We start from the raw sequence: 16,483 nt of genomic DNA on the forward strand, positions 1-16,483 counted from the left end.
TTTTTTTGAATATGGCCCTTGTATGGGAAAAGGTTGGACACCACTACAGTAGAAGGTGGGCCAGAGCCCATTGGGAATACACCTTGATCTGTTCATTCTTGACTAGTGTGGCTCCTCTGTACTTGGGACAGGTGGTCGGATAGGTTTTACCAGGTACCACTAAGTTGTAGAAAGCTGTAGCTCTCTTAATTCACGCAGCTGCAGCACTAATTGCTTAAATTGCCTAAAGGCCAGAAATGTGAACAGTGCATACTGAGTTAATTCTCTCCTAATCCGTTCACTATATAAAAATTTTCTTCGCTTAACGGAAACTATTTTAAATGTAACTTCCAAGGGGAATTCAAAATAATTCGCTATAAAAGGACTTCATTAAACAGAGGTCCGACTGAGTAATTTAGAATTATAAAAATGGTTATACAGTTTTATATAGAAAATATCTTAACAACAGACAGAAAAAAATGCAAATTTAGCTAAATAATTTTAAGCTTATTTGTATAGTAGGTAAACAACGATGTCCATTTCCACTTGCAGTCTTCCAAACCTCATGTACTTTTTCTGACTGAATCTCAGTTATCAGTTGATTCAACTACTGCTCATCTCAGATGTCCAAATTATTTGCTGTATGATTCCTTTCGCCTCAAAGGTGGTACTTGTGCATATGTCCGTTCTGATATTCCCTGTCAGAGATTTGGCAATTTGGAATCTCCTCTCTTTGATCTTCTCTGGCTTAAAATCTCTCTACCTCATTGTGTCAAATTCATCTGTTGTCTCTACCGTTCTCCCAACTCCACTAATCACTTGGAGCTCTTTGACTTCCTCTCTTTGCAACTTGACTTTCTCCAGTCCAACTTTCCTAACAGTGAGGTAATTTTCCTTGGTGATTTTAACGTTCACAACTCCAGCTGGCTTCCGTTTTCTAGTTACACCGATCCAGCAGGTCGAGATGCTGAGGCTTTTGCAATTACTAACGACCTAGCACAGATTGTTCATTTACCTACAAGAATACCGGCAATCCTAATCATACAGCCAATACGCTTGATCTTTTTCTCACAAACAACCCTTCTAAGTACAAGGTCGAAGTGAGAGGTCCTTTAGGCACTTCAGATCACAACTTGGTGATTGTCTCTTCTCCAATGGAACCTTTATCTCATGGCTATTCCCAACCTCGTATTGTTTGGCATTACAAGAATGCAAAATGGGATGACCTGCGAGACTTCTTTTCTTCTTTTCCTTGGTCTGATTACTGTTTCAAAACTTCTGATGTCAACGTTTGCTCAGATCGTGTCAGTGAAATTGTTCTTGCAGGAATGGAATCCATTATTCCACACTCCACTTTAAAATCTCGTCCTTTATCTAAACCTTGGTTCTCCAACAAATGTGCTAAGGCTGTCCAAGAGAAGAATGTTGCATATCGTAACTGGCTTGTTTCTAATTCTTCAGTTTCATTTTCTGCCTACACCAAAGCTCGCAACAATTGTAAAGCAGTTATTAATCAGTCCAAACTAGAGTTTGAACAGGCTAAGCTAAGAGTAGAAAACTTGCTTCTTGCCCTAACGGTAGCCGAGCATTCTGGTCTCTTGCCAAAGCTATTGGCCGCAACTTTTGCCCATCTCTGCTCCCACCTCTGTCCAAACCAGATGGTTCTGTTGTCACTTCAGCCAAGGAGAAAGCTGACCTGCTAGCATCCCATTTTTCTTACAGCTCATTATTAATGATCTTGGTAAAACACCTCCCACCATTCCTAACCCGCTCCATTCAATGCCTTCTGTGGTCTTCTGTCAAAAGGATATCAGAAGGATTTTGATGAATCTTGATGCTAAGAAAGCTCCAGGTCCTGATGGTATTTCTCCACTTGTTCTCAAAACCTGAGCTCCTGAACTTACTCCTATTCTTTGCCGCCTTTTTTCACTTTCTTATTCCAAAGGTGTTTTTCCTTCTGCTTGGAATTTTGCTCATATTCAGCCAGTTCCTAAAAAGGGTGACAAATCCCTCCCATCCAATTATCGTCCCATTGCAATTACTTCTACTCTTTCTAAAGTAATGGAGAAATCAATTAACTGGCAACTCTTAAACTACCTAGAAACCTTCCGTCTGATCAACGATCGCCAGTATGGATTCCGTCAGTGTCGATCCACTGGTGATATTCTGGCTTATATTACCCATTTATGGACTAATTCAATGGAAAGGTTCGGTGAAACACAAGTAGTTGCTCTTGACATCTCAAAGGCTTTTGATCATGTTTGGCATAAAGGTCTTCTAAACAAGCTTCCATCTTATGGTTTGCCAACTGATTTTAGTAATTGGTTATCCAGTTTTCTCTCTGATCGCTCACTGAGGGTGATGGTAGATGGCTCTCTGTCTTCTAACTTCTCCACTAATGCCGGTGTCTCCCAAGGTTCAGTTCTTTCCCCCACTCTTTTCCTCTTGTATATCAATGACCTTCTTCCATTGACTGGAAATCCTATCCATAGTTTTGCCGATGATAGCACATTGCATTCAACTTTCCATTTTGAGAAACCTTGTCCTGCTCAATCAGCTTCAAGTTTTCGAAAATCTGCTGCCAATTCCTTAAATGCCGATCTTCAGGTAATTCTCCAGTGGGGCAAAGACAACTTAGTTGATTTCAACCCTTCTAAAACTCAGTCTTGTCTTATATCTCGCAAAAAGGATTCTTCTGCTCCTATGCTTATCTTTAGTGACACTCCGATTTCTAGGCAAAATGAAATATCTCTTTTGGGGATTACCCTGACTTCTAATCTCTCTTGGCACAAGCACATTACAAATATTGCTTCCTCTGCATCTAAAAAACTTGGTTTTCTCTTTTGCTCTCGGTGTTACTTTTCTTCCAAACAGCTGCTCACTCTGTATAAATCGCAAATCCGCCCTGCCATGGAATATTGTTCCCACATCTGGGGTGGTGCCCCCAAAACCTCTCTCAGGCTTCTTGATTCCATTCAGAAGAGGGCAGTTAGGTTAATTAATGATTCATCTCTAACAGAGTCTCTCCACTCGCTGTCTCATAGATGCACTGTTTCTGCTGCATGCCTCTTCTACAGATACTTCCATGGGCACTGTTCTTCTGAATTAGCTTCTATAATTCCCACTCTCTCTTTCAAAACAGTCTGAACACGTGCCGCCACCAGCCAACATCCATTTACTGTTCAGCTTCAAACCCACAGAACCAACTTTTCATCTTCCTCATTTATTCATTCAACTGCTGTTTTCTGGAACAACCTTCCTTTATACGTATTTCCTGAAAATTACAATCTACAGAAGTTCAAGTCCAATGTCAACAAATATCTTCTTTCGTCTTTTCAACCTCCAACCCAAGCACGGTACTAAGTACTATAGGTTCTAATACCTCTCGTGTTTGGGGTTCTCATAAAAAAAAAAAAAAAAAAAAAAAACATGTGAAAAAAATTTACCGGATATTACAAATTTCGAAGTGCACTGCATCCAAATGTCACACATCACTGTTAATAAAGGTGCCAGTACACCATACCATCCCAAAAAAAAGTGCTGTATATATATATATATATATATATATATAAATTCGTTAATGTATTTTCAGCTTATTTGATATGCATAGATTCATGTAATTCCTTATCACGGTCCAATATGGTAGTATCAGTTATCTTCGTTATTAGCTGGTGTTATGTATTACATTTGTAGGAATATCAAATTTAGGAATTAATAGCTTTTCTACAAAAGTAATATGTGTGTACTTTGATCACATAGTGTTGAATTTCTGCTATGGTATTAGTGACCACTAATGGAATAATTTCTATTGCAATTGATAATAGCTATTAGTTAGCATATTTTGACTATTAATTACTTGTTTTTTCTAAATTTTATGCACTATAGTCAAAGGCTGCTGAATAGCAATTTTTGCTAACAGAGGCAAAATTAAGTAAGAAATTAGGACAGAAATTATTATTTACTTTTCTTCTATTAAATATTTCAGTGTTCCGAGCTATTAGAGTCATTAGGGCAGGTCCCAAATAGCTTTGGACGTTGCCTCCTGTTAGAAAAATTGCCATTAAACTACATTTGACTATAGCACATAATATTTAGACAAAACAGATAAATAAAAGTGAATATCCACTGCTTCAAGCTCTGCCTGTGCAGCACAGCACAAGATTGGCTTTTAGAGTTTATAACTGAATGTACTCTTAACACCAGGAAATTTTTAAAGGCTAATATAGTTCTAATTTAATTAAAAGATATGTCATTATATATATTTCATTCTTATATGTATTTATAGTTATTATTATATATTGCATATATAATAGTAGTCACTATTGTAGATATTTATTAGAAGATCAGCTTAAAGGTCCTTCAGGAATAGAAGGATATGTTACTGCTCTGAAAATGGGTTGTCGTTGTATAAAAGGTGAGTAATTACTATTCTTATTATTTTGGTTAGTTCAGTAAATTATTGTAGTTGTTATTTATGAATTCATTGATATTGAACGTATTATAGTTTGTCGAACTATTGTAGTTAGTATAATAACTGATTTAAAGATAAAGTTCAGTAGAAACCTGTTAATAGTACAACACTCGATAATATTATATTAACATTCTATACAATATATCCAATAGCAATCACCAGTTATTTCCAATGATAGGCTGTAAGTGAACCTGTCAATAATGTAACATTCAAAAATATTACTTTATGATTCTGTGCAGTATACCCAAAAACAGCTCATCAGCTGAATATTTTGTGGAAAGTCATAAGTTATTGCAGGATTCAGGCACATGTAGCAGTTAGATGAATTTTTTAACTTTTGAAATTCAATCTGGAAATTATACATACTTTACACTTTGTTGCATTAAATTTGAAAGAAATTTTTGGAAAGTTCACACAGAAGTATAGGAAGCATTAATAAATACTACAAAGGTAAGAATTTCTTGTCACCTTTGTAGTATTTATATAATAAATTCTACTCTGTCTTTTAATTTTCTGTCTTGCTATCATGGAGAGATGAGACTTTCTCCTCCACTGACAGCAACTAGCTTATGCTCATATTAGAAATGACATTTTTATTTTTGAGTCAACATTACTAATATCATTTCTAATGGAATAATGTCACCAAAAAAGATGAACCTGTTTTTTTTATTGAAAAGTCACCTCATACAGGTGTTTTGTGTCTTGCTGGAATCTTATCAGATAAGAGTTGACCTGAATTAGCAACTTCATGCTGATATAGTGAATATTATATCAAGTCTAAATGTGCTGCTGAGCTGTGTGTGGAAGAAACACTAGGTAAATATGTAACAATATTTGCAAGTATATTTTAACTTTTAGTACTGGCCTGTGTTGACCTAATGCAGAAAATTAGTAAAAATATGGGGTTTTATTTCAGCTGAAGATTTGAAATAATTAGAGGATAAATGATACTATGTGTTCTATTTTTAGTAATTTTAGGTTATGCTCATTCAAGGTAATGCTCATTTAAGCAATGAGCACTAGCTCAACCTGTGAAAACAAAAAAATAAAAATAAAACAAATAAAAAAAGAAAAATAATCTAATCTCAGTGGAAAGAGAAAATATAATGGTACTGAATTGAAACTTCAGCCAAAATAATAATCTATATCATGTTCATCTGGCCAGCGAAATTGAAATTAAATTGAAATAGCTGACCCTTTATTATTCAATGTGAGAATAATAAAGATTACAGAATACATTTCTACCTAAACAACAAATGGTTACAAAATTTATGCAAACAATGTAAGTGAATACAAACATTTTAATGTCCCGTATTTCTGTTTTGTTTATCTGATAAACAAAAGAAAGGGTTTCTACAGGGTTGTAGGGTTGCTACAAGGTGTCCAGTTTTGATCTTGCCAGGGCTAAATTATGGGTCTGGCAAGATCAAAACTGGGCATCTTGTAGCAACCCTAGTTACCCTATTGTTATTAAAACAAAGTAAGATACCTTTGTGTCTATGCTGGGAACTATGAAAATCCTTTGAGGAAATTTAGAATATTGGAAATAATAATGGATTTAATGTTGTAATAACTGTATTTACATAAAGTAAATATAGAATAGAGTCCTTCATATTATCAGTTTTATATCGTAAAACTAATTATAATATGAAGGGAGAACATAATACGAAGGCCCCATCAGAAGTAGCACAAGATCTGCCACTGATTAGAAAGTTTCTTTTTTCTGTTTTCAGGAGAGGCAGGCTTAATTGAATTTAAAGATGGAACAGTTCAATATCTGACATACCTAAAAATTGTAGGGCAAAAATAGCAACCATCAGAACTAGTACTTATACTCTTAGGTTGTTAAATTCTTTGCCGAAATTAAATTGCCTTTTTGTGGAAATGCAGAAAATGTTGAAGACAAAGACACCTGGTTTGTTTTTGGCTGGAAAATGGGAAAAATGGAAATTTTTTTCCCTTCATGGAGCAGCATGTTAAAACGATAGAAAATTGCATGAAAGGAAAAGTTTCTTATTAATTCAAAACTATTTATGAAGAATTTATAAATATTATCAGTATTATTGGTAAAAGTGTCAGAAAACATCAAGTATAACAAAGAAAAATTACTATTTTTCAGATATTGTTGACTCAACTGATTGTTCAAATGAAGATCAACTGCTTGGTAATCCAATACCAAACTGAAGACAGAGAACAAGAATTTTCATATTTAGGATTTACTGCTTTGAAAGGCACACTGAAAATATTTGGCTGAAACTATTTCAAAAACTGAAATACTGGATTTGTTATAACTGTGCTTAAGGTGCACAAAGAATGGCATTGAATGGGTCAAATGACCTCCCGTAAAGAGAACTGTTATGAATTATTGAAGGTGGATGTTTGTGGCGGGTGAAGGGTGCAGCATGTTGCATGGGCTCGATGACAGGTTACTGTGGATAGTTGACATTGCAATTCAATATAGGGAATTCAAGAATGATATCCCAAATGAAGATGTGCCTCACACTCAGACACGTGGGGTTCCACAACACAAGACACACCCTCTCCTCGCCATGATCATCATTGATGGTGAATGCTGTGGAGTTAACAACACGTTGCTTGGGCACTGGAGGGCTGGAAATGAGAGTGCTCATTGGTTATGTCCAAATATATGGAGCAACATGCTAACGGATGCCATCTTGTGTGGTGCAAGCATCACAAGTCCATGGATGCATGCTATCCAGACAGGTGGTTGTGGCTGCTTATTATGGTAGATCTTTTTCTGGCAATAGTACTGCTGGTGTATAGACCCACATTTCTAGTGAGGTCTATTGGCAGCTCTTAAGAGATCTTAGGAGAACATATATTAAACTAACGGGTCTGTAATTACTCCTGTCACCCTTTGACCCTCCTTTGGGAATTGGGGATATACACTGATGAGCCAAAACATAATGACCAGCGAGTTGTTATGCAAATCGAAGCAACTTCAGGTGAACTACGGTGCATGCACGGGTCGTGACATGGTATAAAAAACACCTAATACTAAAACACCTAAAACTCTGTTAATCGGCGTTACTCTTGTTCTTCAGATGGGAAAGGCAGCGGACTTAAGCGAGTTTGATAAAGGCCAAATTGTAATGGCCAGACGACTGGGTCAGAGCATATCCAAAATGGCATAGCTGGTGGGATGCTCACGGTCAACCATGGTCAGTACCTGCCAAAAGTGGTCCGAGGAGGGGGAACCCACGAACCGCCGACGAGGTGTTGGACAACCACGGCTCATCGATGCTCGAGGTGAGCGAAGGCTCTCCCAGATGGTACGTGGCAACAGAAGGGTGAGTGTGGTGCAACTTGCCGGCAGTTGGAATACTGGTGACGGGAGTAAATGTGTCACAACACACAGTACATTGAACAGCGCTGATGAAAATGGACCTGCGTAGTCGCAGGTCACTCCGAGTGCCCATGCTAACCACAGTTCACGGCGATAGCGCCTACAATGGGCATGTGAGCATCAAAACTGGACCTTGAGTGATTGGAAGAAGGTCGTCTGGTCTGATGAATCACGTTTCCTGTTGCACCATGTGAACGGCCAGGTACGTGTGCGTTGTTTATCTGGGGAAGTGATGGTGCCTAGATTGGGACAAAAACAAGCTGGTGGCGGTGGTGTCATGCTTTGGGTGATGTTCTGCTGGGATGCATTGGGTCCAGTCATCCATGAGCCGGGCACTCTGATGTCTACCACTGATGTAAACATCATTGCTGACCAGATACACCCTTTCATGGCAGCGGTCTTCCCCTCTGGCAGTGCCGTTTTTCAGCAGGATAATGCACCATGCCACACCACCTGGATTGTTCCAGACTGGTTAGCGGAACAGAGGAAGACTTCCAGGTATTGTCCTGGCCCCCAAATTTCCCAGACATCAATCCGATCGAGAATCTGTGGTTTGTGTTGGAACAGCAACTCCGATCTGTGGCATCAACCATGGACCTTACAGGAGTTAGAGGATCTGCTGGTTATGTGTTGGTACCAGATACCACAAGACACATTTAGAAATCTTGTAGTGTCCATGCCTCGCCGGGTATGAGCTGTTTTGGCTGCACGTGGAAGACCAACATCATATTAGGTAGGTGGTCATAATGTTTTGGCTCATTGGTGTATTTGCACATTCCCAGTCCTTAGGGAACTTCCCTGAATCCAAGGATGCATTAGCATTAGTAGAGGCATATGATGCAAGAAAGCAAGCTTATATAGCATGCCAAAGGAAAAAAAAAAAAAAAAACCTTCCCATTTCACCCATCCTTTTGCTGCAAAAGTTTTTCTAGTTCTTCCTTGAATTTATTTAAGCTATCAACTTCCATGACAGACGAAAGTTTGTAAGTTTGTTCCAGCAGTCAATTACCTGCTGGCTAAAGACAAATTTCCACACATCTGTTCTACAGCTGTCTTTCCTCAATTTGAATTTATGCCCCTCAGATTCATAATCTGAGCAAGAGGAAAATTTCCATCAGCATTGAGCATGCTCAAACCATTCAAGGCCTAATACACCTGAATCAGATCACTTTGCAAGTGCCTAGTCTCCAGTTGTTGCAATTTGTAGAACTTAAGCCTTTCTTGGTAAGAGCACCCCTTCGTTCCCCTCGCCAATCTCATTGCCCCTCACTGTAGTCATTGCAGCATTTCTACATCCTTCCTAAAATAAGGCCTAAAGACCTGTACGCACTACTCAAGGTGTGGCCTGACCATTGTCTTATACAAGAGGTTAATCACCTCCTTATCCCTACTAGCAGAATATTTCTCATGAATGGTACAGCGAAGTTTGACTGAAAACCTCAGTGTATGCTTCCACTCTCTTGACTGTTGTTTTTTTCTCTTGATCATAGTGAAAAAACCAAGTGTCATCACAAGTCTACTCTTTGCTGTTTTTGTTCTGGAGTCAAATTGTGTGGAATCCAGTGGGCACAGATTCGCAACGTTTTCAGACAGTGCTCGCAATATTGTGATCACTACCGTATGATCACTCAGTGAATTAGCTGTTAGAATGTCCATTCTAACAGCTAATTCACGGAATATAATTCGACTGTCTTCATCCAGGATTTCCTGGGCTTTTGCAGTTTGCACAGGAGTTGTGGAGGAAGGCTGACCAGGTCTTGGGCTATCTGCAACAGACTCACGGCCTTCACAAAATCACTTGTGCCATTTAAATATGGCCATTCTACAAAGACATTCATTACTATTTGTTTCATTCATCTCTTTAACTGTTTCTGATGCATTTAAGCCCTGTCTGACACTATAATGAATCACATATCACTGTTCAGTCTGTATGTCTGACATGATACTTGTTTCAAAACGATCATCAGTGACATGCAGCTAAAAAAACTCCCTTCACGTAACACTAGCTCAACAAATACTGGCATATGCACAGAGTCTGCTCAGTAGCAATCAGGGAGAGCCCCTCTAGTGGCAGTTATGGAAAGTTTGTATGGTAAATATAAAATCTTGCACCAGTCTGCAAATTAAATGATCATCCCTCTTATATAATATTATTATATAGTTATTATTATATTTACATAATAATATAAATATTATTAATATTATTAATAAATAATATAAATATAATACAAACTTTGGTTTGTCTAAAAAATTCAACTATGCAGTAATGATGTGATGCAAATGCACTAACTACTTTCATAGTTTGGGGCTTTCTGCCCTAAAATATTATTAGTCTAAAACATGCATATATCTTTGTTCAAAAGCACATGTAATGTTTAAATTAAATTTAAAAATTGTGTGTGATTTTGTTCATGCATGAGCAAGAATGAATGAATGAATGAAGGGATGGATGGATGGATGAATGAATGAATGAATGCATTTTCTAGATTTAAGGAATTTGGTTATTTTTCTTTTACAGTGGACTGTTGGGATGGTCCAACTGGACCTGTTGTGTACCATGGCAACACTCTTACTTCAAAAATACCACTAACTGAGGTGCTTCAAGTTATCAGTGACTATGCATTTATCTCTTCTCCGTAAGTAAGATAGTTAAGTAAACTGCAGAATATTTCTAATTAACATGAAAGTTAAATTCTGTGTTTATTTTTTAATTTTACAAATAGTGTAAATATTATTATGTTTTAAATGAAACAAAAATGAGATGAAACAAAATAATAATAATAAACGTAGATACAACCAGATTGCCAGGATAATACATCAGAAGCTAACGCAAAAATACCAATTGATCAAAGAAAGTGTACTGTATTACAAGTATGAATCCCATGCTGTACTAGAGACCTTTACTCACAAACTATACTGGGAGCATACCATAATGACGGACAAGTCACTGAGAAGACGAACCCACACAGCAAACCAGACATAACTCTCATTGACAAGAGGGAAATGGCTATCTACCTGATTGACATAGCAGCATCTAACACAGCAGCCGCCTGTAGAAAACCTGTGAGGAAAAGATTAGAAAGTACACAGACCTAAGACAGTAAGTCAGAGAAATGTGGCATATGTAACAAGTATGACCATCCTAATCACCGTGTCAACCACCAGCATGGTGCCAAAGAGTAATAATAGGAACTGGACACAACTACCCCATATACATGGGGTGGTTGGTTGTGTCCTATAAAATAGGACCAGACTGTACCCTTGGGGGATACCACACTAATAACATTTCTATTGATAACTATATTCTGTCTCCTCCCACTCAACCATCCCTTTATCCATAGCAGTAACTTTCCCTTAGTGCCATTTTGCTCCAATTTGTATAGCAGTCTTTTAAGTGCAGCAGTGTCAGTAGCTCTTCTGAAATCTAAAGTACATGATGACAAAATCATTTTTGCATCTAGTCCCTTTGTTGCTGTATCTAAGAAAGTGGATGCAAGAAATAATTTTTGGAATAAGTTGTTAAAAGGTGGAATTACTGGAATTAAGTTACTCCAATGGGCAGTTGGGCTGACAGCTTGGGGAAATTCAAAGATAAGCGTGATAAGACACCTATGCTAGGATGCAGCGAAATAGGTAGGCTTGTTTTATTTTATTTTATATCTGTTTTTATTTTTAATTAATTAAATTTTTTGACTGGTGCAGCAAAAGCCCAGGACATCTTTTCACTAAGCAGCTAATACTAACAATAATATGGGTATTATCTATACAGCCAGGCCTTGCATAATGCAAGTTCGATTAATGCATTTTTCAATTACTGCTATTTAAAAAAATTACACCACTTTTTACTTTACATGATGCAAATTTCCAGTTACGATCATTTTTATGTGGTAGTTGAAAAAGATTTGAATCATGCGCTATGCTAAGATTGCATGCATCAGGCAGGCAATAAACAAGCATTTGCCCGCTGCCCACCTCAGTGTGTTCCATCAACCGTCAGAAGCAGATGTGTTACTTGTTTGTCTTCTGCTAATAAAGTCACGTGCAAACTTGCATTTAAAAATTCTAATTTTTAAATGCAAAAAAAATTTAAATTTTTAAATAAGTCAAATGAAAATGCTACAGCAAAAGAGATAACGGTAAAAGAACTAGGTGAAATCTTTCGGATCGCAGAGAACCTCAAACAAAAAGTAATGAATGTTCATCCTAACATTGAAAAAAGCATGTTATTTCACCAGGGCCTAGAGAAGCTTGTTGTCGGCTATCGGAAATTGTATGATGAAAAAAAGAAAGCCAATACTGTTCAAACTACTCTTCAAATATATTCGTAACAAACAGTTTCTTCATTGTGTATTCTATGCAATAAACATTTAATTCTGTAATTATTTTCATTATCTTTTACATGGTATACAGGGTTCAGGAATGTCCATAAATTCTTTATGGACATTCCTGAAGGTCATGGTTCAATTATAATTTTTTCTATTGATTATTATATTCGATTAACACATTTCCGTTTTGCGTGATGCACTTGTGGGATGAATTAATCACGTTAATCGAAGCCAGCCTGTATTGTGACATCTTATAGTACAATATATTATAATGTCATACAATACAATACAATATATTTTATTTTACTGTATGACATTTTAATTTCTGAAATTTTCTTTTGTAATGTTGTGATTCAGTAGTGACCATCTGAATTAAGCCTCACTATGTCCTCATAATGAATTGAACTTTTAAATTATTGTATAACTTATGAGAGGGAGAGATTCAAAAAAGATTTATATTCACCCAGAAGTAGTTGTGATAGAAAGATGAATTTTTTTTTTCCTTTGATAACTTGAAATAGCAACCACACGAATTTTTCTTTTGACCTGACAATTCATTTTTTTTCTTTTCTGAATGAAGTGAAGTGTCACAATGGATAAAGTGGAATACAGATCAGTGAGTAAGTTTCTCTTTCTGAAAGGGTAAACACCCAAAACAATCCACAAAGATTGGTCACTGTTTGTGGAGAGAACTGCCCAGGTTACAGTGTTGTTGGGCATTGGTATAAACAATTGAAATGTGGAAGAACTTCATAATGAAGAAACCCCAGGATGCTCAGCAACTGCTTCCTGCAAAAATTGAGGCATTAATCCTGGAAGATTGCCATATTAGCATCAAAGAACTAGCTGCTGAGCTCCAAATTAGTGTAAGGTCCATGGAGAACATCATCTATCACAGTTGCATATGAGTAAAGTGTGTGCTAGATGGATTCTCAGACTTCTGACCCCCTTACCATAAGAAGGAAGGACACAATGTGCACATGAAACATTGTTGATGTGCTAGGGAAAGCAAGAGGAGCTTTTTCATGGCTAGTCACTATGGATGAAACTTGGATCCATCCTTATGATCCCAAAACTAAACAAATGTCAAAACAGTGGAAACATGCATAGTCACCCCCCCCCCAGAAAGGCAAAAGTGCAGCTAACAGATTACCTTTAAAAGGGCTGTACTCTGATGGCAGAGTATTATTTCAATCCACTCATAAAGCATTCAGCTGAAATAAAAGAAAAATTATGGGGAAAGCTGTCAAAAGGTCGCCCCTAATCCAAGATAATGTCCCTGCACATGCTGCAGTGAGATGTGCCCACTATTGTGGGTTTGAAATATTGTGGCAACCTGCTTATTCCCTGACTTTACACCCTCAAATTTCTTCCACTTTCCTGCTCTGAAGTCCTTTCTTTAGGGAAAACACTGCTGCTGCTGCTGCTGCTGATGATGATGATGAGATGATTTCTGCTGCTGAATCATGGTTTGAATGATAGTCAGAAGACTTCTATAAAACTGGCTTGCAAAAGTGTATTGAGAGGTTGCAAAAATTTGTCTGATGGCTATATTGAGAAAGTGTAATACATGGTGTTTGTTCCAACCTTCTATCACAACTACTTCTGGGGGAATACAGATCTTTTATGAATCCCCCCCCCTCGTATATGTGTGAATGCATCTATATTTTCTTTATAGGTATCCACTAATTCTCCATTTGGAAAATCACTGTAATCTCATCAGTCAGCTTCAAATATCTACTTTATTAACAGACATTCTCAAAGATTACTTATATATACCAGAAAAAGATGGAAAGTCCCCACCATATAGTTTATCTCCAGAGAAACTCAAAGGCAAAATACTTATAAAGGTAAGATAAGTCCTTAAGATGCTCTGTTTCTGTGATATGCTGGCTCAGTTTACTTTTTTTTAAATAATTACACTCGCTATGGAGTGCAGTTTTGTTAATGTTTCTTAAAAACCAATTAAGTCAAATGGCCAGTTTAAGGCATATAAAAAAAAAAAAAAAAAAAAAATGTAAATATAAAAATATCCATCAGTTTGAGCCAAACATTTTATATTGAAGTAGTAATGCTTTGTTTATGAATTAATAATGTAAATATAAGAAAGGTTGTGTGAGTCTGTATGAGATCACCTCAATTAGATGTAAGGCAGTTTGTCTTATGACAGTTCAGTGAAGTGTATGTCGCATATGCTGAACAGCATATGTGACAGTTTGGTGTATGCTTGGCAATTTTGTGTATTGACCAGAAATTAAGAAAATCATTGAATAGACATATAAGTTAGTACAAATGCATCATGGCTATATGCAGCAAATTAACTGAAGTTATTATAATGGCATCATTCATTACATCTCATATTGTGAATGCTTCACAACCAGTTTCCTATTTGGTTATCCTTTTAATAAGTAACACTTCCCCAATAGAGAAGACTATCGATACTTATTCTCAATGGATACTACCACCCAGACTTACACATGGGGACATCATGCAAATGAGCATATGCACACATCAATTTCTCAACACACATTTTCTCATGCAGTTGTGTGCCACTTGATCATTCTCACTAACGTAGAGCAGGGTGTGCATACAGACAAGGCCCCAGGGTCAATTTAGATAGTCTATTTTAAGTCACATTTGGGACAGATCAAACTTTGTTCAGAATTTATCATTGGTTGGATTAGTGCTATGTTAGGTTTTTCTGTTTGATGAGTGTCTGATAGAATTTGTCTTGTTTGGAAGACTGTCTGGATATATTGTATGAGGGCTTCTAGTAACCTTCCTCAGTAATGAACAAGTGCTCTGGTTTCTGGGAACATGTGACATGTAGCCATGTATAGAATTCTTATGAACATTAGTTCAACTTTGTCTTGGTACATTGTGATGATACAGAAATCTGTAAAATTTCCAGAAATGTGTGTAATGTTGTGTGTGTGAAGTGTGAGTGTGTTGTTTAGTTGTTTCTGGCCACTGGATGGCCACCTGGATAGCCTGCCCATGCCTGCCTACACCATGAGGAAGTGAGCTCAAACTAAGTGTGAAATGCTGTGGCCCTCAGACACATCAATCACTTTCTGCCCTAAAGGGCTAAATCCTGCACCCACTGAAAGTAGTGCTATACCAGTGAGTGCCAGCAAAAAATCCTGCACTCATAGCTGCTCAGACTAAGGGTACCAGCAAAAAAAAAAAAAAAAAAAAAAAAAAAAAAGTGGGATAAAGATAAGCAAATTTTATTATAACAGCATTTTCAATGATATCAGCACCAATTCTGTTTACGCTTGTTGACAATTATTTTTTTTTAAAAACAGTTTTCACTTCAGAAATAGTAAATAAAGTAAATAAATCTGTGACTTCAGGCAAGTGATACAGGGAGTTACCCATTCTTATTTTAAGCTGTTCTGGAGAACCTGTGGTAGGATCATCTTGAGGTACAAGCTAGTCAAGTATAGTATTTATTTTGTGTCAATTGTTTGTTTCCATCTTGCTGCTACTAACAGTATTGTAGCTGTGTGCGAGTTGAGTTTATTTTTGCTGATTTCTTATATAAAACTCCAAGAGTCAGAGTTGCCAACTGTTTGACCTAAGGATTACCAAGATTTCTGATTGTTGATTTCTGCTTAGCAGTAGCCTTCACATATTCTCTCTCTCTTTAGATCCTGGCAGAAAATCTTCTGCACTGAAAACGTTTTCATGCATTGTTAATGTTCTTATGCAATGTTGAAAGTTAATTAGGCCACCAGGGAACAGTATTAGGTTTGGCAGCTTTTTTCCTTGCAGTGCAAGTGCTAGCATGAAGGACAGTTGCTTGCACATAAAAGGCACTATTTTGCTGTAAACAAATTAGCAGAATTCAGTTTCTCAGCAGTGAACCCTTTTTCTATAGAATCACAAAATTTTGTCCATTTAATGTGTTTAACAGAATGTCTTCTGATATCTTCAGGGAGAGAAGCAGGTAGATGTAGAATGGTTTTACATTTAATACTGGTCTTACATGAAGAATTTACCCAAGTGATCTGTGATCACTTGGGTAAATTCTTCATGTAAGACCAGTGTTAAATTCTAGATGACAGGCCTGCAGTTGTGGTAGTTAGATATATATTAGATTCTCCATGCATATTAGAGAAAGTGCTTGGCTGATTAGGAAGATTATGGAGATGTAGATTATGGGTAAGCAAAAAGGCTTCTAGAAGTCTGCCCCTGTTTCTAAAAGACCACTGTACTGCTGAAATGATTTAGCATTGGAATCAGTAGTGATCAATATGTTTGCCAGATGAAGTCTTTTAAAGATAATTCGGTGATGTATTAATATCAGCAGGAGGGCAGTAGGGTGAAATAAAGTAA

General features: G+C 37.0%; 1 protein-coding gene across 1 annotated transcript in view; it reads left to right on the forward strand.

Annotated features, from left to right (window-relative positions):
* The window catches only part of LOC150077580 (inactive phospholipase C-like protein 1), a 649,255-nt gene that overhangs the window by 229,174 nt on the left and 403,598 nt on the right, over positions 1 to 16,483 (forward strand). The window contains exons 10-12 of the mRNA XM_090386715.1: positions 4,308 to 4,393; positions 10,336 to 10,453; positions 13,821 to 13,992. Of these exons, the coding sequence (XP_090242841.1) occupies positions 4,308 to 4,393; positions 10,336 to 10,453; positions 13,821 to 13,992 (376 nt within the window). The remainder of the gene's footprint in view (positions 1 to 4,307; positions 4,394 to 10,335; positions 10,454 to 13,820; positions 13,993 to 16,483) is intronic.

This window comes from Mastigoproctus giganteus, chromosome 12 (genome assembly GCF_048544385.1).
Source record: "Mastigoproctus giganteus isolate SK-2022 chromosome 12, ASM4854438v1, whole genome shotgun sequence".
NCBI classification, from domain to species: domain Eukaryota; kingdom Metazoa; phylum Arthropoda; class Arachnida; order Uropygi; family Thelyphonidae; genus Mastigoproctus; species Mastigoproctus giganteus.